At 28.2% G+C, this 27675-nt stretch overlaps 10 protein-coding genes across 10 annotated transcripts; 7 read left to right on the forward strand and 3 right to left on the reverse strand.

The window, feature by feature from the left end:
- Positions 1–1789: 1789 nt before the first annotated feature.
- OCT59_013977 (uncharacterized protein) lies at positions 1790–2320 on the reverse strand (the record flags this gene model as incomplete). The annotated part of the gene is made up of 2 exons (XM_066141884.1): positions 1790–2090; positions 2169–2320. The coding sequence occupies 2 exons, from the start codon at positions 2318–2320 to the stop codon at positions 1790–1792; spliced, it is 453 nt and encodes a 150-aa protein (XP_066001973.1).
- A 39-nt stretch (positions 2321–2359) lies between these two features.
- OCT59_013978 (uncharacterized protein) lies at positions 2360–3562 on the reverse strand (the record flags this gene model as incomplete). Its single annotated transcript, XM_066141885.1, has 4 exons — positions 2360–2422; positions 2495–2964; positions 3186–3416; positions 3505–3562. The coding sequence occupies 4 exons, from the start codon at positions 3560–3562 to the stop codon at positions 2360–2362; spliced, it is 822 nt and encodes a 273-aa protein (XP_066001974.1).
- Positions 3563–4334: 772 nt separating this feature from the next.
- On the forward strand, positions 4335–4943 carry OCT59_013979 (uncharacterized protein; the record flags this gene model as incomplete). Its single annotated transcript, XM_066141886.1, has 2 exons — positions 4335–4403; positions 4464–4943. 2 exons carry the CDS (start codon positions 4335–4337, stop codon positions 4941–4943), a joined length of 549 nt encoding a protein of 182 aa, XP_066001975.1.
- A 973-nt stretch (positions 4944–5916) lies between these two features.
- Positions 5917–7084, forward strand: OCT59_013980 (uncharacterized protein; the record flags this gene model as incomplete). The annotated part of the gene is made up of 3 exons (XM_066141888.1): positions 5917–6467; positions 6621–6681; positions 6749–7084. 3 exons carry the CDS (start codon positions 5917–5919, stop codon positions 7082–7084), a joined length of 948 nt encoding a protein of 315 aa, XP_066001976.1.
- Positions 7085–7279: 195 nt separating this feature from the next.
- Positions 7280–8086, forward strand: OCT59_013981 (uncharacterized protein; the record flags this gene model as incomplete). The annotated part of the gene is made up of 4 exons (XM_066141889.1): positions 7280–7412; positions 7494–7537; positions 7652–7778; positions 8079–8086. The coding sequence occupies 4 exons, from the start codon at positions 7280–7282 to the stop codon at positions 8084–8086; spliced, it is 312 nt and encodes a 103-aa protein (XP_066001977.1).
- A 4767-nt stretch (positions 8087–12853) lies between these two features.
- Positions 12854–13264, forward strand: OCT59_013982 (uncharacterized protein; the record flags this gene model as incomplete). The annotated part of the gene is made up of 1 exon (XM_025324153.1): positions 12854–13264. One exon carries the CDS (start codon positions 12854–12856, stop codon positions 13262–13264), a length of 411 nt encoding a protein of 136 aa, XP_025187658.1.
- Positions 13265–18301: 5037 nt separating this feature from the next.
- Positions 18302–19658, forward strand: OCT59_013983 (uncharacterized protein; the record flags this gene model as incomplete). The annotated part of the gene is made up of 7 exons (XM_066141890.1): positions 18302–18520; positions 18581–18718; positions 18782–18874; positions 18954–19038; positions 19104–19259; positions 19349–19498; positions 19567–19658. 7 exons carry the CDS (start codon positions 18302–18304, stop codon positions 19656–19658), a joined length of 933 nt encoding a protein of 310 aa, XP_066001978.1.
- Positions 19659–20461: 803 nt separating this feature from the next.
- OCT59_013984 (uncharacterized protein) lies at positions 20462–22316 on the reverse strand (the record flags this gene model as incomplete). The annotated part of the gene is made up of 3 exons (XM_066141891.1): positions 20462–20928; positions 21268–21339; positions 21432–22316. 3 exons carry the CDS (start codon positions 22314–22316, stop codon positions 20569–20571), a joined length of 1317 nt encoding a protein of 438 aa, XP_066001979.1. The 3' UTR covers positions 20462–20568.
- Positions 22317–22813: 497 nt separating this feature from the next.
- On the forward strand, positions 22814–24375 carry OCT59_013985 (uncharacterized protein; the record flags this gene model as incomplete). The annotated part of the gene is made up of 6 exons (XM_066141892.1): positions 22814–23041; positions 23120–23435; positions 23508–23752; positions 23821–23850; positions 23916–24000; positions 24101–24375. The coding sequence occupies 6 exons, from the start codon at positions 22814–22816 to the stop codon at positions 24373–24375; spliced, it is 1179 nt and encodes a 392-aa protein (XP_066001980.1).
- Positions 24376–24440: 65 nt separating this feature from the next.
- On the forward strand, positions 24441–24779 carry OCT59_013986 (uncharacterized protein; the record flags this gene model as incomplete). The annotated part of the gene is made up of 1 exon (XM_066141893.1): positions 24441–24779. One exon carries the CDS (start codon positions 24441–24443, stop codon positions 24777–24779), a length of 339 nt encoding a protein of 112 aa, XP_066001981.1.
- Positions 24780–27675: the final 2896 nt, after the last annotated feature.

Below are 27675 nucleotides of genomic sequence, written 5' to 3' on the forward strand. Positions count from 1 at the left end.
TCTAATAATTTTTCTTCTATATTTTTAAACCATTTTGGAATTCTTCCTTTTATGTTAAGGCCTTTTTCTTTTAGCAAATGTTTCCATTTTAGAAGAGTGATCCCGTCTGCTTCTAATATATCCTCTATAAACATCACGTTTTTTGCTTTTCTTGAAGACGTACTTATATTAATATATTTAGTATCCATTATATCTATTAGGTCAATTGTACCTCCTTTAATCCTATGTTTGTCTTTATTTCTGTAAATCTCGTGATTACATATTTTAATATTTTCGCTGTTTAGGATTTTTAATGTGTCTAAAATCCAATTATTTTTTCTATTGCTTGTAATCAGAATTTCACCTGGGCACTTCGATGTCCAAATTTTGTTTTGTTCTTGCGTTATTTTTATTTTAAATATCATTTTCAGCTTTTCATTCCCATTTGCCTGGTAAATTAAATTTTTGCACAGCATTTCTATTTGTAAATCGTAAATATGTTTGACACCTAATAAATCTTTTTCGTATAATATAAAATTAGGAGTTGATTTCTCTAAACCTGCCCTCTTCTTTATTATTGCATTGATTCTTGTCATCATTTTGTTACATTCGTCTCTTTTTAATACAATTGCCATCAATTGATATTCTATCCTTGGCATGATCACGATGTTCCAAATAGCGATTATTTGCTTTTCATTTAATTTTTCCAGTTGAAGATATTGCAGGCACTGTTTATTATTGTTGATATTTTCTTTTTATAGACATCTCTTTTATTATCGTGTCGGAAGAAAATCCCTAAGTATCTGTTCCCTCTTCGTTATTAACCTTTGTAATAGGTTCTCCTTCTATTATTAAATCTTCAACTTTATTATTTATTTTTATAAGTTCGTATTTCGACACGTTGGCCTTAATATCGTTGATCTTGAAAAACTGATGACAAATTTCTATCAATTTTTTCAATTGTTGTTTATTTTTACTAATCAATGTTGTGTCGTCTATAAATGCTGTGACGTTAATTGATATTTCTAATAATTCTTTTTCGTTGTTTCCTCGATCAATTATTTTTTCTTCATTTAAACTATAACCCGTCTCTTCTTTTAATTCGTTTAATCTACTTAAAAGTGGGTCATAGAATATTCTCCAGAGTATCGGTGACCATACCTCACCTTGGTCTATGCCGTCTTTTACATGGTAACTTTCTGTCAGTTCATTATTGACTAGAATCTTATTAAATCGATTTAATGATATATCCATTACTAAATTTATGAAACTTTTTGGCAGCTTAATTCGTTCTAGCTTTTTCTTAACATTGTCATGTTAACTGAATCGTAAGCCTTTGATATGTCCATTAAAAGTATCCAAGCTTCTTTTTTGTAATTGTTAGCATCTTCAATTATTGTTTAGATCATTTTTATAGGTTCTAATGTACTTTCATTTTTAAGCGCCGCAAAGTTTGTGTTCATCAATATTACTTTACTGGGCAAGCCAATTTTTTTACGATATCATAAAAATACCTTTAAAGCATATTTTAGCTTGTCATGATGCCTTAAAATCATTATTAAAATTAGGATGTCTTTAGGATATTAGAAAAGGTTTTTGAAATTGAACTTCTATGAACATTTTAAATGCAAATAAAGATATTTACATGCAAAATAATTTTAAATGCTTTTAATGTGCTTTTGATAACTATATGATAATTATATCATTATGATGTCATTACAAGCTTGTACTCAAAGCAACTATTACGATATCATATAATATTTAATACTAATTGAAGTTATAAGTTTATACTAGTATTTTATCTATTACCTTAGATATTATTGATAACATTAGCATAAAAACGAGATTTTAACACTAAGTCTTTAGTGATATGATCTAATCCTTTTATCTTATTTAAGGTCCCTTCGTGATCACCATTACCATTCAATTTTTCTCCAATATGGAAGCTTAATGCTCTGCACAGGAATGATTTTAAAATATCCAATGCATCCGTATCATCTTTCATTGTAGGCGCATAAATTAAATATGTATTAAAAATACAACGTGCAAAATCATCTGTAACATATTCTACAATTATCGATTTAGTAAAGGTGCGAATTCTACTGGCATTTCTGTTAATAAAATCCATGATTAAATGATATGATAATGAGTAACTAAATAAACCAACGTGAATAATAGTTAATACTCACTTCTTTTTTTGATAACGCTCAATCATGATATCAGCATGTTGTGATAAATCATTATTTAAATTACAGCGATATGCTTGAAAAAACTTCTTTGCTTTACCTCTTGCTGTATTTATATCAGATTCATCTTCAAACGTTAGCTTTTCTGGCCACATTGTATTGATTATTAATTTGAGGGTTGTATCAGAAAGATTTCACATTTTCATAAACAGTGGTTTTGTAAACTCCATTATGGTAGTTATTACATGATTTTGGTCCTAAAATATAAATAAAGGAATGTAAATAAAAAAAAGTAATAATACCATTAATAAAAAAAAACTTAAATTTACCCAGTATTTCCGTTTTTGAGATGCAAATGGAGATGAGGAGGGTGGCAATGATATAAAATCTGCATGATTATTAAAAAATGATTTGACATGTTTTTCAACTTCACGATTAATTGCAGTTCGTATCATATCCTCTAGATTTTCTGATCTCAAAATATTTACGATTGCTGCAGATACTTCATGTGGAACTATATCTTCTGAAGAAATTACTGAATCTTGGGATATGGTTTCTTTTGAAAAACGTTGCTTCATCAATTTTCCAACAGAGGTAGTGGTCAATGTTTGATTATTGGGTGATGTTTTATCTTGCATATCACCATCATGATCATCCGATTTCCAATTGTCCCAATCATCAAATAAACTAGATGATGACGTGACAGAACTCTTGCTCATTCTAGTACTGCTAACAAAAGTACTATCGCTTAAAGGTTCAATTATTTCATCTAAGTGATTCAACTTTTGATATTTTCGTCCTAATAAATATATGTAAAATTAATTGTAGTAATAGTATTTTGGATTACGGCCAAACTTTGTAGATATATTTACCATGTTGGCATCGCTCTTATAGCCATTCTGTACCATCATTATTTTTGTCCCAACCTAGGATTTTTTCATATACCATTATTCAGTATAAATAATACTAATAATATAATATTTTTAATTAAAGTTTAATAAGCTTAAAAAATAAACTTACTTTTTTGATAATGCTGATCTTCAAGTTCACTTTCACTTAACGAGTCTTTGTCTTTGAAGTCTTCTTCAATATGAATTACAGGAGGACTTGCTGTTGAAGTCGGTACAGAATTTTTTTCACTGCTTGTTAGATTTGAAGGATTGGTTAAAGCTATAGGCAGGGTTTCTTCACAACTGGATTTATCAGGTTCAACTGCAGAATCTATAGAATCATTTGTTACTACAGCAGTTACTACAATGAGCGCATGTTTTTAATTAGTAATAATTTTTTTTTATTTTATATGTAAAAATCATCAGTTTATCAAATTTATTATTATTACCTTTTTCTCTTTTATCTATTGTACGAGTACGATTTTGAGATTTTCTTTTTTTGGGCATATTTAATAATTAAATATTTGATTCGTAGGAAATAAATATATGAAATCGCAATAAAAGAATATCTTATTATTTATATACTAAAAAAAATTACGTAGTTAAAAAAAAAGATATTGTTAACATTTTTTTTTCTTTTTTTTTTTGTCATACAATTATACATAAATATGACAGTATAGACTATTTTTATATAGTTAGATGATTTACGTAATATAATTATTTTCGCGTATGGATCGTACCAAAATTTTTTTTTTTCTAATATTATTTTTTTGGTCTTTAGACCCATTTTTTTTATATAGATTTTTCGAATTTTTCTAGATGAATTATGAATATTTTTTTTTCAGTCCTTTTTTTAGAGCAATCTTTCAATTGAATTGTGAGACATGCATTTGATTTGTCTCGTGATCTTTTTTTATAGTTGATTGGTGGATTACTAATGCTACTGTGCTTATCTTTATTTGATTAGTTTAAAAGCTACGGCTAATTTTTTTTTTTAATGCATTTTTTTTTCTTATATGGCTAATTTTTTTTTTAACGCAACACAAAATACATCTGCAGCTGATCTAATGTTTTTATAGTTAAATATTTGATTGGCAGATTTAATTGATTACAAATAGACAAATAGTTAAATAAAGTTTCGTTTCCTTGTCTTTTTCATATTTTTACAAATTTAACAATATCTCGAGTTCGTTTCCATCAAACCACATTTACGAATCCTCCTAGATATAAAAAAAGAACAAAGAATCATATTTCTACTATACAACAATCAGCTGCTAATATGTCACATTCAGGACTATTTGAATGGGATGACTTTTTGAACGATCAAATTTTTACAGGGCGTAATGGGGTATAATATACCATTCTTGTAACAATATAAATTATATTGAAAATATTAATACTTTCAAAGAAACAACAATATAATAGTTCTGCTGCAGAAAACATACTTAACTCAAACTATTTAAACACGCCTAACATTCAACCATTAGAACGTGATATGGAAAACCAAGAAAAAATACAACCCTTAGAAAGTGATGATGACGATGATATGGAAAATCAAGAAGGGATTCAACCCTTAGAATGTGATGATGATGATGATGATATGGAAAATCAAGAAGGGATTCAACCCTTAGAATGTGATGATGACGATGATGATATGGAAAATCAAGAAGAGAACTTTAACTCTTTACCATCATTTAAGACATATGATGGTTCGTCTCATATACCACATTATCAAGGAGAGTATGGGCCATATTTTCCTAGTTTTACAGCAATGGCGTTATTTATTTGGGTAACAAAACATATGATCAGTTCGGCAGCATATGAAGGTCTTATATCTATTTTGTTACATAAAAAGTTCCGTATTGAAGACGTGATCAAAAGTATATGATCAATTAAACGATTTCGTAATGGATTACCATTAATGACAATAAGAAGCCATAACGTTAAAATTTCATCAAAAGATACCCATCAACATCCAAAAAATCAAAGGAGGCATATTTTTTTTCGGTTATGGACTATATTAAAAGAATATTAAGTAATCCAAAGTTAAAAAATGATCTTTACTTCGGTGAAGGAATTGAATCTGATTCTAAATCTGAGTTCTGGCATGGAGAATTATGGCAACGTTCACCTCTCTTTGGAGCGGAATGCTGTCATCATAATAATGGTAATATTACATATATTATATGTATTTATTAAAAAACTCCTATTAATGATGATTTTTTTAAGTTACCTATTGTCCTGGTGAATTTATCAGATACATTAGATATGACACTGATACCCAGCCATGAATTGGACACATTTTTGCTATCATTAAAAATGATAATGATAAATTACTTATTAAGATACGTTCTACTTTTTTCTATACAGAATTACCACGTACATATGCAAGATCACGGCAAGATTCCAGACTACTTTGGTTAACAGAAAATCAAGAAATAATAGAACTTTCCCAAATAATTAACAAAGTTTCTGTATGGTTATATGATACTCAGAGACCGCTATCATATGAATTTATAATCAAGGAAATTTTATATTATCATAATGGATGACCACTATTAAGGGATATCTCCTTAAGATATCGCCATCCTACCTTAAGTGTGCCATCTGAAGTACACCCAGATTTTTATTGCAGGAGAATTAAGATCTTTTGTGATCTTTATTTTGACAACTTTGGTACTTATAGAAACATCTATCATAGCCTTGGAGGACTTTATCTTCAATTTGGAAATATGAAACTTACAAGTCGCCAAAAATTAAGAAATCATTTTCTGGTTGGGTTCGTTCCCTTCGGAGGAAAATTTGAAGATGCTATAAAACTTTTTATTCAAGATATTCAGTATCTTGAATGTGGATTTTTAATGACAATTGATAATGAACAAGTATGGGTTTCAGGAGGGCTCGGGATCACTACAGCAGATCTCCCGCAAGGGAATGATCTTGCTGGTACTCTTAGACATAATGCAACATATGGATGTCGAACTTGTAAAGCTTCACGTAATGATTTAACAGATATATCATTTGATATTGCTAAGCATGGACGCTATCATCATTTAACAAATATTGAGTTTAAAAATATACAATGTTTACCTAATATATCGCAAAAACATACATTTGCAAGTTCATTAGGTCTTAGATTAACTCCAAATCCTTTAAATCAATTAATTTGGGATCGTCATATTAGTACACCACAGGACATTTTCCATTGCTTTGCGGGCAAAGCAAATAGGCTTCTTATCGCAACATTTGGGCTTTTGACACATTCTGGCGAAGATACTTTTACAGAAACATGGAAATTTTTTGAAGTTCCATCCTGTTGGTCTCAATGGCAAAATCCAATAACACACCTTGCAAGTTACTTTATGTCAGATATTTTGCGTCTTACTATGATTATTCCTTTTATCTTACGCAGGTGTCTTACGTCCAATCTATTAAAATGTGAAGCTTTAACAAGTATAAAGGAAAGACTAAATTTACGATCTCGTCACAATGTAATTAATAAAATAATTAAATGTTGAGTTCAATTTTCATTAACAACTCGTATGGTATTTTCAAAAACTTTAAGAAATGAAGATTATGAAACTATACAAAAAATGTTAGAATTAGAGTGCAAGATGTTATTAGAGGTAATGTAATCTATTAACATTTTATAAGATAATTTATTATTTACTGATTTTAGTATATATCTAATAGGTTTTCCCTGAACAATTTAGTGGACTTCCAAATCTTCATGTCAGCCGGCATATTGTTGCACATGCTAAAACTTATGGTACAGCTTTTAATACATCCGTCTCTGTCAAAGAAATGGTACACCGAATACATAAAGGGGTTGTACCACATACAAACAAAAAAAATGTTGAGTTTGATTTAATTAAACGTGATAACACTTTGCAAACTTTAAGACACCTTTTGGATGGAGGGCAAGATACTCGATTTGGACATAATAGCCCTGTTCATTTCTGTTCTGTTCTGTTCTGTTCCGATTTTAGTATAATTAATTTTAGCCAATTAAAAAATGGCGTGAATTGAGTAGAAAAATCGGGTTTGATCTGTTCTGTTTAATTCTAACCAATCATTTTAAGCATGTATTGCATTTTTAAATTTCGGAACATTCGGATCATCAATTTTTTTGATCCGTTGTTCCGGTTGTTGTTCCAATTTTTGAATGAATTTGATTGGCTGAAAAATATGGTAAAAATCGGAACAGAACAGAACAGAACAGAAATGAACAGGGCTAATATTATTGGTCAAGGCATTCAAAATATTGTTAATGACGTTAAATTAAGACCTTTATTAGATAACTGGTACGTAACTTCTTCATTATTGCCAAAAATATATAATGATGATAATATTGAAAGTATGTATATTATTTTACATTAATTGCATTATAAGTATTTTATATTATAATATAATTTTAATACTACTTACAATATTATAGATGCAAATATAGTAACATGTATACCGGAAATAATGGATATTAAAGTAAGGCTTAAATGAAATAAACATCGGCGCAATCAAGAAAATTTCACTGTTGGGAATCATCTTAACGAATATTTATCCAATGAACTTGCTAATACATATGCGGAATATTATAAGGACAGAGGTGCTATGATAAATTCAAAAGTGGAATTTTATAACAATATTTCTTATGTTGTAAAAGATGATGATTGTTTTGTTGATGTACGATTACATGTAGGAGATGTCGTTGATGTATTTGAAGAAGGTGAGACAGAAGAATCTTATGCTATTATTAAGGGAATTTTTACTCATGAACGCTCAAGAAAATTACATGCATTTGTAATTTTTGACTGGTTTGAAAAAATTGGAGAAAATACATTGTTAAAATGTCCAAAATATAGATTACAAGCATCCGAAGAGACAAGATGGAATAGAATATTTCCAATATCGTTAATTGATCATAATCCAAGGGTTCATTTTGTGCATAATTGTAATGAGAATTGTAATAACGAAAAACATGATCTTACAAATCATTGCTATTTGAAAAATATGTATTATTATTTAGCTGTATAATAATATAATTTATTGGCATTTTAAAAATATATTAATAATATTCTGTCAACCTTAATAAAATTGTAAAAAATTATCATAAAATGGTTTTAAATACATAGTCAGGATGATGTATTTTATGATATTCCGGTAAGCATCAGAAATAGGGTTCTAACGTGGTTTTCAGAATGATTTTTTATTATGTAAAATGTCATTACAACCATCTTAAAATGCAAATTTTAAATACTTTCAATTGCCGATCCACCTAAAATCGGCACTGCATTATTAATAAAATTCAGGGTTAAATTTGCCGATTTTGTGCTAGAACACAAACTTCAAAAAAGGATATCTCATAGGTGACATATTGACTATAAAAAAAATCATATGATATACTGTAAAAATACTTGAAAAAAACGAATTTGCAAAAAAAAGTTATACATTCGTATGCAAAATAATGAGTTTACTATGCGCGCGCGTCAGATTTACACCTTAAAATATACGAAATTTCAATATTTCATTTTACTATATTGCATTATTTACAATAAAAACCTATAATTTTTAGCTTTTAAAGTTGTTTTTAAAAGCTTTTTTAAAATATTTTTATTATTAAAAACAAGTGAAAGTTGAAGAAAACCAGTTACAGAAATATAATTATAAAATTTTTTGGCAAATATGACTTGTCATCAAATGAAAGAAAATATTGTTTTTATGATATTTCTGTTTGTAAAATGGGTGAAACTTATTTCGCGCGTGAGATGCAAAAAATTCTTTTTTTTATTATCGCTATTATCCCAAATTTTATTAGTAACGCAGTGCCGTTTTTAGGCGGATCGGCAATTAAGATATCATAAAAGTATCATATGATATCTTGAAAAAATGACCTTGTCCAGTAAAGTCGGGTATATATATTATTTTTAATAAAATTCAGATATATATTTTTTTAATAAAATTCAGATGTATTTTTTTTTTAATAAAATAAAGTTCGGATATATATTTTTTAATAAAATAAAATTCAGATATATATATATTTTTGGATATACAGTCAACTCTCTTTATAGTCACACATTTGGGACAGTCCATATTTGGTGATTATAAAGAGATGTGACTATATAAAAAATTTCTTATATTTGTATATCATAATTCCGGCCAAAAATTAACATAATTTTAGCCAGAATTATACTTAAAACTTTATTGTATCGTAACTTCGCCAATATTAATCGTAGAGAGATGATCTTACCGCCATTCGATTCGTCTTGATGAGACGGTTCTAATGGTATATAATACGTCGAAATCCAATCACTAGATTAATTTCCGAAATTAAAAAATATTAATGGTTTTTGTGTAATAACTCTGTCAATATTGATCCTAGAAAGACGATCTTACTACCATTCGATTCGTCTTGATGAGACGAATCTAATGGTATAAGATACATCGAAATCCAATCACTAGATCAATTTCCGAAATTAAAAAATATTAAATGGTTTTTAAGCAATAACTCCGTCAATATTGATTACAGAGAGATGAGCTTACCACCATTCGATTCGTCTCGATGAGGCGATTCCAACGAGCTATAAATCGTCTTTTTACAATCACTAGGTACCGAGAAATCTAGCAAAATGTTAAATGGTGCAGTAAATGTAAATCAAGAAATATTATAATGCCGATGTTTAACATTTTGTTGAATAACTCGTCAGTCAGTGATTGGAAAAGGATAAAACTACCACCATTCGATTCGTCTCAGTGAGACGATTCTAACAAGCTATGATACATCTTTGTACGATTATTAGATGCCAAGTTATTTAATATATTCTTTATATAACTGTGATTATAAACGGTTCTTTTTAATATAAGATTTTTGAGGATAGGTGTGATAGTGACTATAGATAGATTGTGACTATATAGGATAGATTTTAATAATAAAGTGTTTTGAACATTCAACTGGTGTGACTATATAGTAGAATGTGACTATGACGGGAGTGACTATAGAGGGAGTTGACTGTATATATTTTTTTTATAATTTGGATATATGTATATTTTAATAAAATTCAGACATATTTTTTTTTATATATTTGATCATCATTTAAAGAATGTTATTCACTTTATATATTTAATTTTCTTCAATTCCTATTATAATTAATCACAAAAATTAGCCTCCTGAACAATGTATACGAATAATAAATATTTCCTTGATGTTAATATGTAGTTAGCTCCCAGATTTTTGGCCAGCCAATTGACAATTCATAATTCCTTGATGTCAATATATGGTTAGCTCATGATTTTTGATCAACCAATTCGGATCATGCTGCAGATCATGATCAATTTTTTTTTTTTATATAAACGACCATTGTTCGTAATATTGAACTCAATATCAACTCAATATCAATATCAATTCAATATCAATATCAATACAATATCAATACAATATCAATATCAATATCAATATCAATATCAATATCAATAATATAAAAACAGGACCCCGGATATCTCCAAAACAGGTCATAAGTCACACTTTCGGCAGATTGGCCCATTTTTCAGGGGCTCAAAAAATCGTTTTTTGTAAATATCTCGGCATCCAGTGGTCCAATTTTGATGAACTTTTTTTTAAATTGTAGAGCTAAATGAGGGCTACAAAATAAAAAAAGTTCATTAAAATTGAATTACTGGATGCTGAGATATTTACAAAAAACGATTTTTTGAGTTTCAGCAAAAATGGGTGTTTTTGGCCAAAAGTCCATTATGACCTTTATATTAGATATCCGGGGTCCTATAAAAACGTACCTTATACTTAGCGCATAAGAGCTAACTAAATTAGTAAAATTTTCCTTCCTTTTCAGGATAGCACGATTAGCATAACAACCAATTACAAGGACTATCACTATTAAAATGAAGATCACCTGATATCGTTAACTATATAGCGTGATCTGTATATGGTGTCAATTTCATATAATGATAAAAAAAAAAAAAACTCTCTCCTTAATTTTTCCAAACCGTTAGAATGGTGCAGTAGAAAATTTTTTCGCTATACAAACTTTTTGTTTTCATTATAAAACATCGTAGGACACCTAAATAGTATACCCTAAATAACTCACGAATATTATTCATTCCACACCTTGCAGTATATACGTGTGGTAAAAACTTTTGTTTTTAATAGAAATATACGCTCGCTTTAGTCGATAGAAGTTCATACAGTTATACCCAAAAATTTTTTTTTTTTCACATATATCTATATATATTTTACCCCTCGGATAGAGTAACTACTTTTTTCTTTTCTATCTGCCCATATACACCCCTTTTAATATACAATTTGTATATAGTCATTTTCACTCTTTTTACAAAATGTCTTTAACGAATACTCCCTTCGATATTTCGATACAAAAATTTCACGTGACCAATCCAAGACGAACCGGTTACAACAAGATTTACGAAATTAGGCGTTCAAGAAGTTACTTTTTTGAGTTAGCTAATCAGAACACAAACACCAATCCCCTTCATTTTAAAATATACACAAATGATTATCATATGAACACTACCCCAGTTAGGCATTATTCCACAAGCAAAAAAATTAACACCAAGTTTGCAATATCCAAGATGCTCACGCACTTTTTTCTGGCGCAACGAGTCATTCCGAGTAAAATACGCCAAAAATTTTTCAATTATATTAGAGACAAATTATTGGCTAGAATGGACATTATAATATCACGTGTTTCCTCTGATACTAAATGAAACCAAAGCACAAAAACTTTTTTCCCTTTTTCTTACAAAAAATACAGATTTTATTTCGGTATTTACATTTCATGTTCACAACTTTGTGTCTCTTCTCAATTTATCAAAACTACCTCTCGTTGTAAAATACCTTCCCCCTTTGTGATGTCACAACGCAGACGAGCGTGTGTAACCCACCAATCATATTTTTTTAAACATAATTTACACCATTTTATTAAATCCCCTGATCGTTCCAAGTCGGAAAATAATCAAGTTTACAACAACAAGGTGGGCCATGCCAATCTCATATATGAAAGATGGGAAACACATCAAATTAAGTCGATATTTTCAACTCGTTTAGGTATTAGTTACCAGACTCGATATCACGCTAATGGTAGTAGTGAACACTTCAAAAGACAAAAGAAACCTATGTACCGAAAAAAATATTGGAATTTACAATTTCATCCTAGTAAACACCCTCGCACACGTAAGAAACAGGAATGACGTTTTAAAAGGGCATGTACTCGTGTCTTCAATATTGGAAAACCTAACGTCTCACTCAGTATTGACGATAAACTGAGCGCGGCTAGAAAACATAATTTCCTTTTTACACCTTCACAATTTATTTATAAATCCATACATCATCTTCTTTATCGAGCGAACGAAACGATTCCTAATCCTACACATTATAATTATTTGGTCCCCTTTTTTCAACTTAAACCTAAAACTTTATCGACCTTACAGAAGAGTTTAATTGATTCTATTGAAGAGATAGGGCAAGGCGTGGACCTCTCTCCTGATACCTCGACTAGGCCCAATGTTGAATACTTATCTTATAAAGAATGAAGATACAGACAGGAAATCCAATGGCGTGAAGAGGCCATCAAAAATTATAATCCCTTACCTGACGATGATACCTACATTCATCCCTTTTTTATACCATACATTTCCAAATCACCACTTTTTTATAAAAAAAACCATTATAGCAAATTCGGTGTTGACTATAAATATAATAGACCTGGTACTCGTATATGGTTTGATTTTGTCCGCCAACAAAGCAGAAAAGCTAACTCGTTAGGATACGACACTATGGTAAAGGAAGAAAAGGAAAGGCTTCAAAGAGTGAACGATCAACCTGAGCTTGATAGAAAACAAAAACTAGCTTCTGAATTAGGTACAAGTTCAAAACGTGCAGACCAAAGGCAATTACAATCTAAACTACTTACATCGTTCACCGATGAATATCATGGAAGATTCCGAAGTTTATGCAGAAGATGCAAAATGCATATGGCGCCCACTAGTGCCGAAAATGATCCAGTAAGAGAGCAACTTCTCAAATTCTCGTTGAATTTTAATGATACAGTTAAAAAGTACTATGATAATCCGGACAACCTTTATGAGATTATATACTCCGATACGTCTGAAGAGACGCGTGCTATTGAGCGTAAACCACACAAACGTTCTACTTTAATAAACGCTAACCTTAATATTCATAAATAGGCGCTACCCACCAAACGTATTCGGTATTTGACCGATGACGTTAAAAAATTTAACCCCTAAAAAATTTTTTTTTTTTTTTTTTAGTATATCCCCTAAAAATTTTTTTTTAGTATTTCCCCTCATTATAATTTTTATATATACATATATTTTATTTTACCCCAATAGCTTTTTGCTATATCAATTTTTACCAAATATTTTATACAAAAACAATTTGAATAGTGTGAATCATTCCACCTCTTACAGTATTTACAGGTGGCGATCATGGGATCGAAAGCAAAATACGGGTTTATCTCTTTTAGTAGTTAGACTGCTTTATCCACAGACATTTGTTTATTTTATAATGTATAGTTTTGCCACATCTAATTTTTATATAAGATATTTTATTTACATAATATTTTACCACATTAATGTAACCATTAGATAGATGTTCGTACTTTTTTAGTTTTCTAGTTCTCTGTTTCCTTTTACCTGCTCCTTCATCGGTCGTGTTGTTGGAGCAGTCTCTCATATATAATAATTAGGTAGGGTCTGCCCCTCGGGATAGATGATGGACTAAATGTTGGGCACATTTCTTAGAATAAATGCTCTCTTAGAATAGTTCTTCCGACTTTATATAAAATAAATAAATAAATTTCATATAATGATCGGCAGAAAAATCTTTAATAGTAAATTTTTATATGATACTTTACATATGTTTTGATTTAATTAGTTGATGGAACACCCCAATGTCACGTTGATATTTACATTTGCGTAACTATTTTAAATTTTTAATGATTTTAATTTTTATAGTTGCCTTTAATGAATCCTCATCCTAACAAAAATAGCGTATTGGTAATGGATAACGCCAGAATACACCATGATGATGAAATGGTTAATGTGATTGAAAGAAGTGGTTGTGGAGTATTGTCCCTATAAAAAATGACACTCCAGAATATTTCCGTTATAACTCCATGATTTTGTTTGGATTCCGTAAATATTCAGTGAATTTTTTCGGAATAGTAACCGGTTGAGTAACAATCCGGATTCTTTCAGTAATTTCAGCAATATAAATACGGAATTAAAATGGACTATCAAATTTCTAAAATTAACTGATAATTTGCTGATAATTAACCATGATAAAAAACGGAATAATAATGGAAAAAATATGAATAAATCAGAAATATAATAAAATAAAAAAGCAAATAAAAATTCACTAGTCAGTAACGCCTGGGGTCTGGGATCCCAGTTTTTTTTTTTTTATGTAATACAACACCGTAACGAAATGAACTATAATTTATAAATAAAGTTTTTTGACTTTCGCAAATTAATAAATTTAATTGATTATACTATCCAAATAACAACAAATAATTATCTGAATTTAACTCTATTTTCTCGATCGATAATATACAATTCATTGTTTGGCATCTTGAGAAATCCAACATTTCTATCAATTGCACTAATATTAATTACTTCAAATGCACCAAGATCCCGGAACTTTAATGGACCATGTCCAGAAGGCCGAGGATTTCGCACCCATTGCACATATGCTAACATGGACCAGCAACCATTATATTGATGTGAAAAGAAATATTGTACCTCTCCAAAAAACTCCCTTTCTTCCAGAATGATTGGTGCATTTGGGCGATGAGCATTTTTATCAACCAAAAGCTTTACCTAAAAGTGGCTAATATTAAAATGATAATTCTTGGAAAAATCATTAGTACTAATGATATACATACAGCAATACAGAAATTTTTACGAGCAACATCACCCTTGCGATTTGATAGTTTTGAATTAATAATCAGTCCATACTTTGTTCGAAACTTCCCATACTTCTGTATGGAATCTGTAATTGGCTAAGCAAATGTTAGAGAACTAAAGTTTTTAAAGATTAAAATTGGAACATCATAGCTCACCATAAGTTGGTCTGCAGGCTTATTCAATACTGTTACATAATAAGCTCTAAGGCGTTGTAACTCAGTTCTATTCATACAATACTTGCGTGATAGTGAGTACAACTCTTCTTCAATTGTACTAAGTTCTCTCAACTTGTTTCCAAAAACTTTCTGGTTCACTTCAGCTTTGTACTGAAGATGTGAGAATTGAGTCCATATAGTAATTTGGTTTCGAAGGTTTGTATAGGGATGTTGCTTGGAATGCACTAATGGCACTAGCATCCCACATAATCTCTCCATGGGGTACTGCCAAGTTGCCCATGCAGGCCCAGTATTACGAATGGAGGTAGAAATATGCAGTAAATAATGATAAGAAATTAGTGCTGCCGAAAATCGTCTGGAATCATCCTGAATATACTCTCTAATAAAATTAAATTATATTTAATAAGTTAAATAAAGAATTGATTGCAATAACTATTTATGAAAATATACCTTTCATAATGTGTAACAAATTCACGAAATAATCTATCTATTTCTGTCAATTCTGATATACTAATATTTTTTTTAAGACAAAGCTTTACAGCATGTACGAATTTTGCCCATCCATTTAAATACCTAAAAATATTAAAATTTAAATTAATAGTAAATATTACTTGGTAACATTATATATATATGTTGCAAGCAAATTTACCTTTCAGGAAGATAATTCTGTAAGAGTGGAAGTGAATACAGTATCACCCAATTTGTCCAATCCTCTGCTTTGAATCCTGCAAAATGTTTTTGAATGTCAATAGGTGGACGGCCAAAATCAAGAGGCATGTTCTTTTGATTTTTTTCCATTATAGTTCCAATTTCATTCCAAATACTTTTAGAAAGTACACATTCAGAGGCAAAATCTTTTTTAAAAAAAGTACCAAACCAATGGCGAAGCATTGCTGGTGCAATATTTTCAAATAATCCATGCATAATATCGATGGGAAATGAAGCTGGGAACTCAATTGACTTAAGTTCCAAAAGAATGCTTCGACCTTTTACACCTACAAAAACAACAAATAAATGAATAAAAATTTTATTCAATTTATAAACAATTTATATCTCACCTCTCTTTTGCACTTCTTGTCTATATAAAGTTCCATTTACATGTTCTATGGCCATAACATCTTGAATATAACCTTCATGTGTTCGTAATGGAAGATTTTCAGGATCATACCTCCTATTAGCAGATTTGTGTGGAAAATATACATGTCGATTTTCTTGACAATACACTCCATTAATAGTGCAAAATCGACAAGCCTTATATGAGTTATGTCCTGTTGTACACATAACTTTAGCAAGTGCTGGAATGTCACCAGACAAACTCATAATATGTGCATGAAGGGTAAATGTACTTTCTGTTAAACCATCAAAACATTGAACACCTTCTATACTCATTATTATAATAATTGAATTATAAGTATTATATATTATAAGTTTATTTATAATCTAAACATATCTGACATATGCTAATAAATATAAATTAAATACCTTGTAATTGTTTTAATTCATCAACTAGTGGTTGTAAAAAAGAATTAAAATTTTTTGGTTCTTTTGGTCCTGGAATAAGTGCAGAAATCATCAAATTTTCACGTTTGACACGCACATCAGGTGGTAGATTTGCATTTATCAAAAGAATAACCCAGCAGTCATTTCTTTTTTGACGGAAAATCTGGTATCCATCAGTAGATGCTATTAGGGCAATATCCCGACTGTCTGAGAAAAATCCAGAAGAAACTAGAGTTTTATAACGAAAACCATCAAATACATCACTTATTTGATTACCAATTGTATACTCATTTGTTGAGGTGTAAGTATGTCGATAGCGAAGAGTCTCAGAACGAGCTTTGTCCTTATATTGTGCTCTAAGTGTATTAATAAGTGACCAATAAGAAGCATTTTTTCGAGCAACTTGGCTAGATTTATAACGAAATTCCCCACAATATGGGCAATGATCTTCATTAATAAATTCGCCTGTAAATGCTACACATGAGTTGATGCAACAATTTACAAGAGTTGGTTCTAATGGAACAATATTTCCAAGAAGTTTTCGAAGTTTAAAAAGAGATACTTTAGAAATTTCAAAAACTTTAAGAATTTCATTAAATGCAGCTTCTGGGATATTATATTTGTCTTTAATTTTAAGAAGCCGTAAACCTTTAATTAAATCTTCTGAAATTTCTCCATTATATTCCTTATTATTTTCTTCTTCTTCATTATTCCCTTTATCATCTCCTTCATTATTATTATTATTATCATCACCTTCATCATTATCATCATCATTATCATCATCCCCATCATATTCATCATCATTATCCTTTTCATTTTCTTCATATTCTAATACTTCAATTTGATCTTCTTCATCACTAGAAGATCGTTCAGATATGATTTCTTCATTTCTATCACTCATCATATTTTCAAAAAAATCTATATTAATATCTTCACCATGATTATAATTTGAAATTTCTTCTGTAGTATTAGTAGGCAATAGCATTACTGTAGATGGTGATACTGCTGAAGTAGTCTGAGAAATGGGAGTAGTTATATGACGCTGTAATGTAGGCATGCCTGCTGGGTTGGCCCAAGTTTTTTTTTGTTTTATTATATGCCTTGCACGAGTTGCCTTGCTTACTGATTTTCCTTGGCCATTTGACTCTTGAAGACACCAAATACAGGTGCATAGAACTTGTTTAACCATATTAAAAATTATTAAAAATATTAAAAATAATCAGAGTTTTGAATTTTTATATAATTATTAATTTTCATATAACTGATAAATTCCATATATTTAAAAAAAATATTATCAAAATAATTAATGCTTATACAATATAATAGTAGTATTAAATATTGACTTTATTATAATTTCGCGTATCAATTATTAAACTTTCATATAGTTTTATATTATAAATATTAAACTATTTATACTTTCAAATTTGTAAGACGCGTATAATTATTAAACTATTATATACTTTTGTATTATAAATATTAAACTATTTATACTTTCAAATTTGTAAAACGCATATCAATTATCATATACTTTTCATTATAAATACAACTCAAACTTTTATTTAATTAAACATTCAACTCTTCTTTTCTTTAATAATAAATATTTTAAAATTTCTTTTAAAAGATGTCACAAAGTACTAATCATGCTATTGATATTAGTGAACTTAGTTATGAAGAACGCAAACAACTATTTCTTGTATTATTGGAAGATATATCTCTTATTAATGTTTTAAGTTCTGAAAAGCGTCATAAATTATATACAGAGCTAATAACCATTGAGCCTTCACTTGCAGGATCATCTCTAGATGCACGTAGTGCTGTGAATGGCACTACTAATGAACAGGTATACTTTGTTTACAAATAATTTCTTGAATTACTAATTAGTAATAACAATTATATACAGTTTCCGAAAGGAACTGTGATGAATCCAATCAAAATTCAGGAATATAGAGAATATAAGCAAATTCAAAAGCAAAATAAAAAAGAGTTCCAATGGCATGAATTCTTGAAACTTGATAAGCAGCAATACTTAAACTTTAGGGTAAATATACTCAGTTTAAGTGTTTGCCTAACAATTATTAATTTTATATAATTACTATTACAGAATGATCTTCGAAATCGTGCAGCCTCTAGACTTACTCGTGGTGAACCAATGTCCCATCAGCAAAAGGGGATAGTTGAAGAGATTATTAAAGATGTAAGTATATAAATTCATATTTTTAGTGAAGATATAAAAATAAATATAAAAATAAATAATATTTATTATTTTATTACAGTTCAAAGAAGCAAACCCAACATTTCCAGTTTCCGAAGCTAACTTTATATTTCGTGAATGGCTTGCTTTGTACTGTAATAGTACTGGTATGTGCTTTATTACAAAAATTTTTGTATTTTTTTTAAATAATTTTTACTTAATTTTATTATAGTTGACCAAGCCAAAAAAAAGAAAATTGCTGATGCAAAAGAACATGGTCTTCCACTACCGCAGCCAAAAAAGAAAAATATCAAACCACCTAATAATAAGAAGCGTAACATGAGTGATTCTATTACTGGTAGCTTGCAAGCTTCTGGAAGTACTTCAAGTATTATTTTTATAATTATTCCATAGTAATTTATATTAATATTTAATATATTAAATAATATAAACACTATTATTTTTACTGTTCAAAAGCAATTATTTTACCAACTCCCATCTCCAAAGCTAATGCGCTAGGTACTGAGGATCCACCATCTCCCACTCCAGGTGAAGTTAATACTTCTGAAACTGAGGACAATGCTCTCCATATTACGCCTGTTATGGATAAAATTGCAGAAACTTCTAGTAAGGCAGAAATTTTGTTTTTTTTCAAATAAATATAATTATATTTATTATGTTTTCCAATTTTATAGATAAAAAAAGAAAAAGGAAATCTTCACAAACCCCAGTAAAAACTCCAAAAACTTCACGAATAACAAGATCTTCTAGCAAGAAAACTGATTAGTAAAGTAGGGAGAAATCCTGAAATTGTATCTTGGAAATTTATCAGTTTTTTATCCGAAATTTATCCATTTTATATCAATAAATTCTCTTTGAATTTATCAGTTTTTTATTAGTTTATTATCAGGTTTACGCAATAAATTATTCTATGAATTTATCAGTTTTTTATTAGTTTTTTATCAGTTTTATACAATAAATTATTCTATGAATTTATCAGTTTTTTATTAGTTTTTTATCAGTTTTATACAATAAATTATTATATGAATTTATCAGTTTTTTATTAGTTTTTCATCAGTTTTATACAATAAATTATTCTATGAATTTATCAGTTTTTTATTAGTTTATTATCCATTTTATATCAATAAATTCTCTTTGAATTTATCAGTTTTTTATTAGTTTTTTATCAGTTTTACGTAATAAATTATTCTATGAATTTATCAGTTTTTTATTAGTTTATTATCAGTGTTATTAATTAAATCTATTCAATAAAATTTCAGTTTTTTTATAGATAATTTCAGTAAAATTTCCGTATAAATTCCGCGAATATGAGACCTTTACTGAATAAACACGGAATTGTCTATTTAATAATAAAAACGGAATAAAAACGGAATAAAAAAACGGATCAAAATTTTTTATAGGGTGTATCTTCCTCCATATTCACCCGATTATAATCCAATAGAAACAGCATTTTCTACTGTAAAAATCTGGATTAAAAGAAATAGAGATTTTATGGAAACTTGTACAGATCCTGAATTTGCTATTATGGCAGCATGTTCGCGAATAACACCAGAAATGGCAAAATTTTATTTTGAAAAATCAAATTATATTTAATTTGATAAATATAATAAAGTTTATTTTGTTTTGATTGGAATATATTTATTGAATTATTATATTATTATGAACATGAGTCTATTTTATGATGATGAATAATTTTTTGCTTCTCTAACAAGTTTTGTTTTTACTCCAATACTACTAATACCTAATTTCTCAAAATCACTATCAGTTAAGATTTGAATGTCCAAAATATCTATAGATTCACTAACAATTCTTTCTAAAAAGCAGGTAAACTTTTGGCTCCCATACGTATTATCCAAATTTTCCAAAAACTCTTGAATGGTTGGAATAGGTTTACTACCAGATGATGGAAAAATTGTAGAAGATTGGGAAGTTAAAATTGGTTGAGATTGTGTGGAGGGATAATTGTAAAATGGAAAAGATATAGGATAAAAAAAACTTTGTGGTTGTGGCGTTGGTGGTGTAGGAGGTTTATTGTTCTTGTAGATTTATTATTAAACATAGGAAAGGAAGGTGGCTCATCAATTGTTGCCAATGCTTGTTCCTAAAAATACATTTATTATTATAAACAATTGTAAGAAATTATGTAAACGTTAGGTGAATGCGAATGTTATGCAAAATATTATTATGCAAAATGTTACGCAAAATACACAAAATATTACGCAAAAATGTTATAAAACTCACTATTGATGCTGCTCATGTACTTAGATGTTGTGGAGTCAAGTGTAAGTGATTTGATCCATTAACATAACATAATCTCTGATGCTCTGCACAATAATGTTTTTGCGATATCAATATTACAGATGTTGCTATTTTACTTCTTTCTTCAGATAAGTTTGATTCTTTTGGAACAGCATTAGCAACTGCTTTCCCTTTTTTTCTTCTTGAGTCTTGTAAAGCATCAACAGCATCAGCATCATCGGCAGTATCAAATATTATTATTTAGCAAAATATTAACAAATTATAATATAATGTAATTTACCTCTTTTTGTGAATTATTTTTTCGTGATTTGATCGACGCGAAAATTACCAACTCTTTTTTCTTTGAATGGAATTTGTTGTATTCAGTTAAAAATCTAATCCAATCCCTTTCATCTGTTAATTGAATTCCGGAACCTGTTTCCTTTCCTAGCTTATAGCTAACAATATAATCATCATATCTTACCCATTTATCTAATTGATTTTGTACTAAAAGGTTTAATTTTTTCCTAAAATCTTTAAAAGTAGTTTGGCTAATAGCTGCTGCACTACTTTCTCTTTCTTGCTTAATTATAAGTTTAAAGGAAATTTCTGATAAAGTTTCTTTGAATTCTTTAACATCCAAATCATTATCAATCTCCGTATCTGTTTCTTCATCTGTAACTACTGTATCTTCAAATGGATCGTCCATAATATTTTCTTTATTCAACTCTTCTGATATTTCTATCTTGTTTTCATAAATTTCGTCATCATCATTATCTGATAGTATTTCGCAAACTTCTTTTATAACGTTGGATTTATCTGAAATCTTTGATTTGCCATTCAATTTTAAATTCCCCTTAGAATTAGATTTAGAAGTTTTTAATGGGGTAGTTCTTGTGTCTTTTAAAGATTTCCTCTTTAATCTTGTCATAATATTATGGCAGATAACACAAAGAGAAAAATTAAACTTGAACGAAAAATCAATATTATATGAATAAATTTTGTTGGCCTCTTCTAATTTTTCAAGTTGTAATGTATTGTAAATAGTATGTTTCGTTTGTGAATTATAGATTCTAGAATAAACATTTCTTTTTTCTTTTCCTGTGTTCTTTAAAGTAGGTTTTTTATTTAAATCACACTGACATGTTGTGATAGATAGTTTTTTTTCACAACTGAATATAAACATTGTTGGCACAAAAAACAAGCGCCGATAGCATATTGTCTCATATAAGGAGTAGCCATTTTTTTTATTTCTTTAAAAAAGAAAAATTAAAAAAACGCGATAATTTTTTTTTTGAAAAAGGGATCTTATATAATACACGTGATTTCTGCACACTAATTTTATTGGATAGATCTTGTGTTACATCATCTCGTGTTTTGTGTTTTGTGTTTTTTTGTAAACGTCATAAAAATTTCTGAAATCAACCATTTTGCAAATGGCAATAAGTATTAACCGGTTTCGGACTATCGGTTGTATCGGCTATATTCTTCCGTCGGTTAAAAATTAATTAAATGAATAACAATCGTAAATAAATCAATAGCCAAATAAAGATGCATACATTTTCAAATAACTTGCATGTGAATTTAATAAGAAAATGTCATAGGATAAAACTCCCCAGAATTCAAATTGTTATATATAAAGAATTAAATCGTTTTTTGTGAGTGTAAATTTATCAAAAAAAAATGATTAAAAGAAAATCAATTTTATTATCATTATTGGTGCCCTTCCTATTAAACCTAGTCTTTTGTGTCAATTTCATTACTGCAGCACAAAACGATATTTCTAAAGGAGTTGATATAGATCGCTCAAACATACCTAAAAATATTTTGTTTGGTTCTTTTATGGGCGGAAGAAGTCATGTTAAACCAATGCTAGACATTGCTGAGATATTGGCTGAAAGAAGCTACAATGTAAAATTTTTTTTATTAATGTATCTTAGATCGATGATCGATGATCAACTCTCTCATATTTTCATTCACGATATAAAGGTAATATTATTGGCATCCGGAAATAATGTATTGTCATCAGAGTATCCAGCCGTTAAGCAAATTTCATTAGGTCCTAGCACGGGCATGAAAAATTTAGGAAAGGATGGAATTGATGAAGAACAAGACTATAATGCTATGAAAAGTCTCTGGGAAATAGGCGTAATATCCTACAAAAGAACATACGAAAAATACAAAAGTGTTGTTGAAGATTATAATATTGACTTAATATTTTGCGATTTACTGATAAATGAAGCCTGTGTAGATGTTGCTAACACACTAAAGAAACCCGTTGTTGTGTTAGTTTCAGCACTTCAAAGTAGTTACAAATATTTTTTTTTTTTTTTTTTAAAAAAAAAAAATCATTATTAAAAAAATTTTCTTTTTTTAGTCGTGGATCCTAAACCATATAAATTTGACCCAATTTTAGGCTGTAACATTTCATTAGAAAATGAATCAATTTGGGAAAGATTTAGATGTAATTTTATTCAAGTGTTTCGATATGTTTATTCGTTAAGTGACTTTACAAATCAGTTAAATGAAATGAGAAAACAAATGAATGTTGACCTTGGTCAATTGACTCTTGGAGGTTTTAAAGCTTCTTTAGTTTTGATTGATACTTTCTTTGGTTTTGAGGTAATTAATTATTATTTATCGAATTTTGTTTAAATTAGTAAAAACGATTTTTTTTTTCATTCTTAAAGTTACCACAAACTTTGCCGCCGTATATTCAGGTAAATATATTATTACTTTTATTATATTAATATGAAATATCAATCTTTAATCTCTTCTTTCTTAGGAAATTGGTCCGATATTATCAGAAGAATATCCACCACTCACGCCTGAACTTTCTGATTTTATAATGGCACGAACGCGTTTTATATGTATCTTTTGGTACACTTTACTCCACAACCACTGATAATAATAGTAAACTTTTACAATCGTTTATTGAAGCAATTAACAAAAAAATAATTGACGGTGTAGTTTGGGCATTAGTTGAGACACCAAAAGATTATTTTTATCCAACATTAAAATTATCTGATGGTACACAAATTCAAGCTTCGCAAATTCTAAATAATGAACATCCACATATCCATATTGCAGAGTTTGTTCCACAATTTGCTATACTTAATCATACTAATACAAAATTATTTTTTAATCATGGAGGTGCAGGAAGAGCTCATGAATCTCTTTATACTGGTACTCCTATGTTAGTTTTACCTTTGTTGGTGATCAGATGGGTAACGCTCAAAAATTAGTTTCAGCTGATGTAGCATCATTATTAAAATTGACCACTTTGGATGTTAATAATATTTTAAATAAAATGGATTTATTATTAAAAGAAGAGAACGTAAAGAATATTTCAGAGAGATTAAAAGTTTTAGCTAAAATTAATAGTAAGAGAAAATATAGAGCTGCTGATTTAATTGAATATATTTTACATAGCAGTTCTTTTGTTGAATATGTCGATGATGACTTTTTAAAGGAATGGGTTCCTGCTGAAACTAGGATGGGATTTATTAGAGCATATAATCTTGATATTCATGCAATTTTAATAGGTATCGCTCTTAGTATCATTGGAATAATTGTTGTTAAATTAATTAAATTCATTGGTTTCATTATAAGTCCTTCGTCAGATGATCAAAAATCAAAAAAAGATTAAGCATTTAAAAAATTATGGTTTGGGTATTGGTCAAATTATACGACATAACTTACTATTATTTGAATTTTTAAATTTCTTTTATGCATATTTTTTTTAAATAAATTTTTATTATAAATATTGTATTATAACATTACATATTAAAAAAAATTCAGTGCGTAAATATTAAAATCCAGTATTATTCATTGGAAGTGTAAGGATACTTGAGCAACAGGTTCAACATTTGATATAACGGCAACATTGCTATATATTCTACTAATCTATCTAATTAAATCTATCTAATTAAAAAAATTTTGTCATATTTGGATTAGTAACATTGAAAGTGTGATATTCTTGCGTCCGATATATTTCGTATTTATCAAGTCATAATTAAGGAAATTTCCTACCAATCTTTAAACTAATACATTTTTGGTTAATTAAAAATTTTAACTGGATTTTTTTTATTCTGATGGATTAATACTAACAAAAAAAAGTATAATTTTTCTATTAATTGCATTTTATTTGCGGTCATTTCTGCTCTCTTAGTTACCATGACTCTATAATAATAATTTTTTTTTTATTTTTTCGGTTTTTACTGTAAAGACTGAAACTACCTTTTTAGCCTTTTTTTTTTATTAATTTTTTTATCCCTCTTTTTATTATTATTCTTTCTTTCGGTTAACTTAACCAAAATTTTCTTATTCTTTTTTTTGGATTTTTTTTTAGGGGATTTTTTTTTAATCAGAATTTATCAATATTTTTGGTTTTTTTTTTAACCAAAAAATATTGTTTATTCTTTTTTGGTTTGGGTCAAGACTATAATCAGATTAGAACTATGTCCTACGGCTTTTTCGATGTTTAGTGAGATTTTTTTTAGTCAATGATATTGTTTCTGACTAATAGATTCGCGTGAAAATTTTTTTTTATTGAGATATTATTTCCCAACTAATAAATTTGCGTGGAAAATTTTTTTTTTTGATATCAACGAAATTTTTTTAGTGAGATTGTTTTTAATTATTATAAAGATACATAACAATATTAATTAATTAATCTATAACAGATAATAAATTTTTTAATAAATCTATATAACTAAAAAAAATTGTCTGACGTTTGGGCATAACAGTAAATAATTTTGAATTGTGTAACTTGAAATATAATTAGTACCCGTGACATGCCTCCTCTGATCTATTTATGGTCAAAAAACTATTCAACTAATCCATTTTTCAAACCGAAAAATTTCATTTTTTTTCCCATTTAAGTTTAATTTTTTTTTCCCAAACTGAAAATTTTATTTTTAAATAATCCCGATTTTTTTATATTATTTTTTTTCGATCTTTTTTTTTAGGCGGTACTTTTTTTTCAGATTCCTTTTTTTTTCAGAAATTTCCCTTTTTTTTAAACCGATTTCTTTCTTTATCCTTTTTCTTTCCCCAAATTTTTTTTTGATTTTTTTTTAAAGAAATAAAATATTATATTAAATATATTTACAAAATTATTATTTTTTTAAAAAATCAATATAACATGTAGGAAAATTGACCGACGTTGATAGAAGATAGAAAGATGATTAAGATTTTTTTCAATTAAATTGAACGCCGGATAAATAGTTTGATTTTCAAATTCATAAAAATCAAAAAAAATTGATATTTTTACAATATTTTATAATTAATTGAAAAAATCAATAGATTATTATAACCAAATCCATATCCGAAATCCTCTAAATAATCACCAGATTTTTGAATAAAGATTTTATTTCAAATGGTTTAATTAAATTAATAACTTATCGAGTAAAATGATTATCAAAAGAATAATATTAAGTGAAATGAACAGATTCTAATACATTTAATTATTCAAATATTTTTCCTAAGTTTGTTATAAGTTTAAGATTGACGTAATATAAAATAATAAGATATAATTATGAAATTAATAATTAATTAATAAAAATATTTGTAGTATTTTCATAATAACAAAGTTTTTTCGAAAATACTTCTAAAAAATTAATCAATTTTTATTGATATTATTGATAATGATTATTTTTCACAATTCCTTAATTAATCCGAATTTCATTCTACACTCAAACGTCAAATCATTAATATAAATATCTACATTATTGTAATTATAATTTATATTCATTCTAATATTATAAATATGATTTAATATATCTTATTCTATTATTTTTTTGTTAACTAATTATTAACTATATATTAAATTTCCAATTATAAACAAAAAACTAGTGTAACTATTCTTTAATTTACTTAGAATTACATTATAATACTAAATTTTCTATTTAAACAAACTCATTGGTCCCGGTGCGAAGCAACGGTGACTGCTAGTCACGAATAAATTACTTTAGTCATCACTATAATATTAGGGAAATTCATACTTTACTGGATTAATAATTATCAAATCTCAACACTTATAATTTTCTATAGATTCTCTGTAAAAAAAGTCGATCCGTTTTTTATATTCCATCTTTTTTTCCGTAAAAAATTCATATTTCAGGAATTAATAATCTTACATCATGGAATTTATCGAATTACATACATTTTGATCCGAGAAAGGCTCACTTTTATGGAGTTTATATAGAAATAATGGATAAAATTTTTATAGGGATCACTGGTTAAGAAAAATAATAATATCGTGTTTTCATAAATATTAGCTCACTCATTTCGAAAAACGTACGACAAAATGGGCATATCGGACATATTGGAACGTCGATGAAAATATTAGCTGATATTTACGATGGACAATATGATGATATTGACCCGTTTTCACACAAGAAACCGCAGATTTACAGTACATTTGAGATAATGATATATCTCACATTCCTAATTGATTAGATATGACTAAAGTTACTTGTCATGGTCAGCCAAAACGGTCGGTATCGATCGCGGTCATGATCGGTGGGTTACAACCGTCAATA

The sequence above is a fragment of the Rhizophagus irregularis genome, chromosome 21, assembly GCF_026210795.1.
Source record: "Rhizophagus irregularis chromosome 21, complete sequence".
NCBI lineage: Eukaryota > Fungi > Glomeromycota > Glomeromycetes > Glomerales > Glomeraceae > Rhizophagus > Rhizophagus irregularis.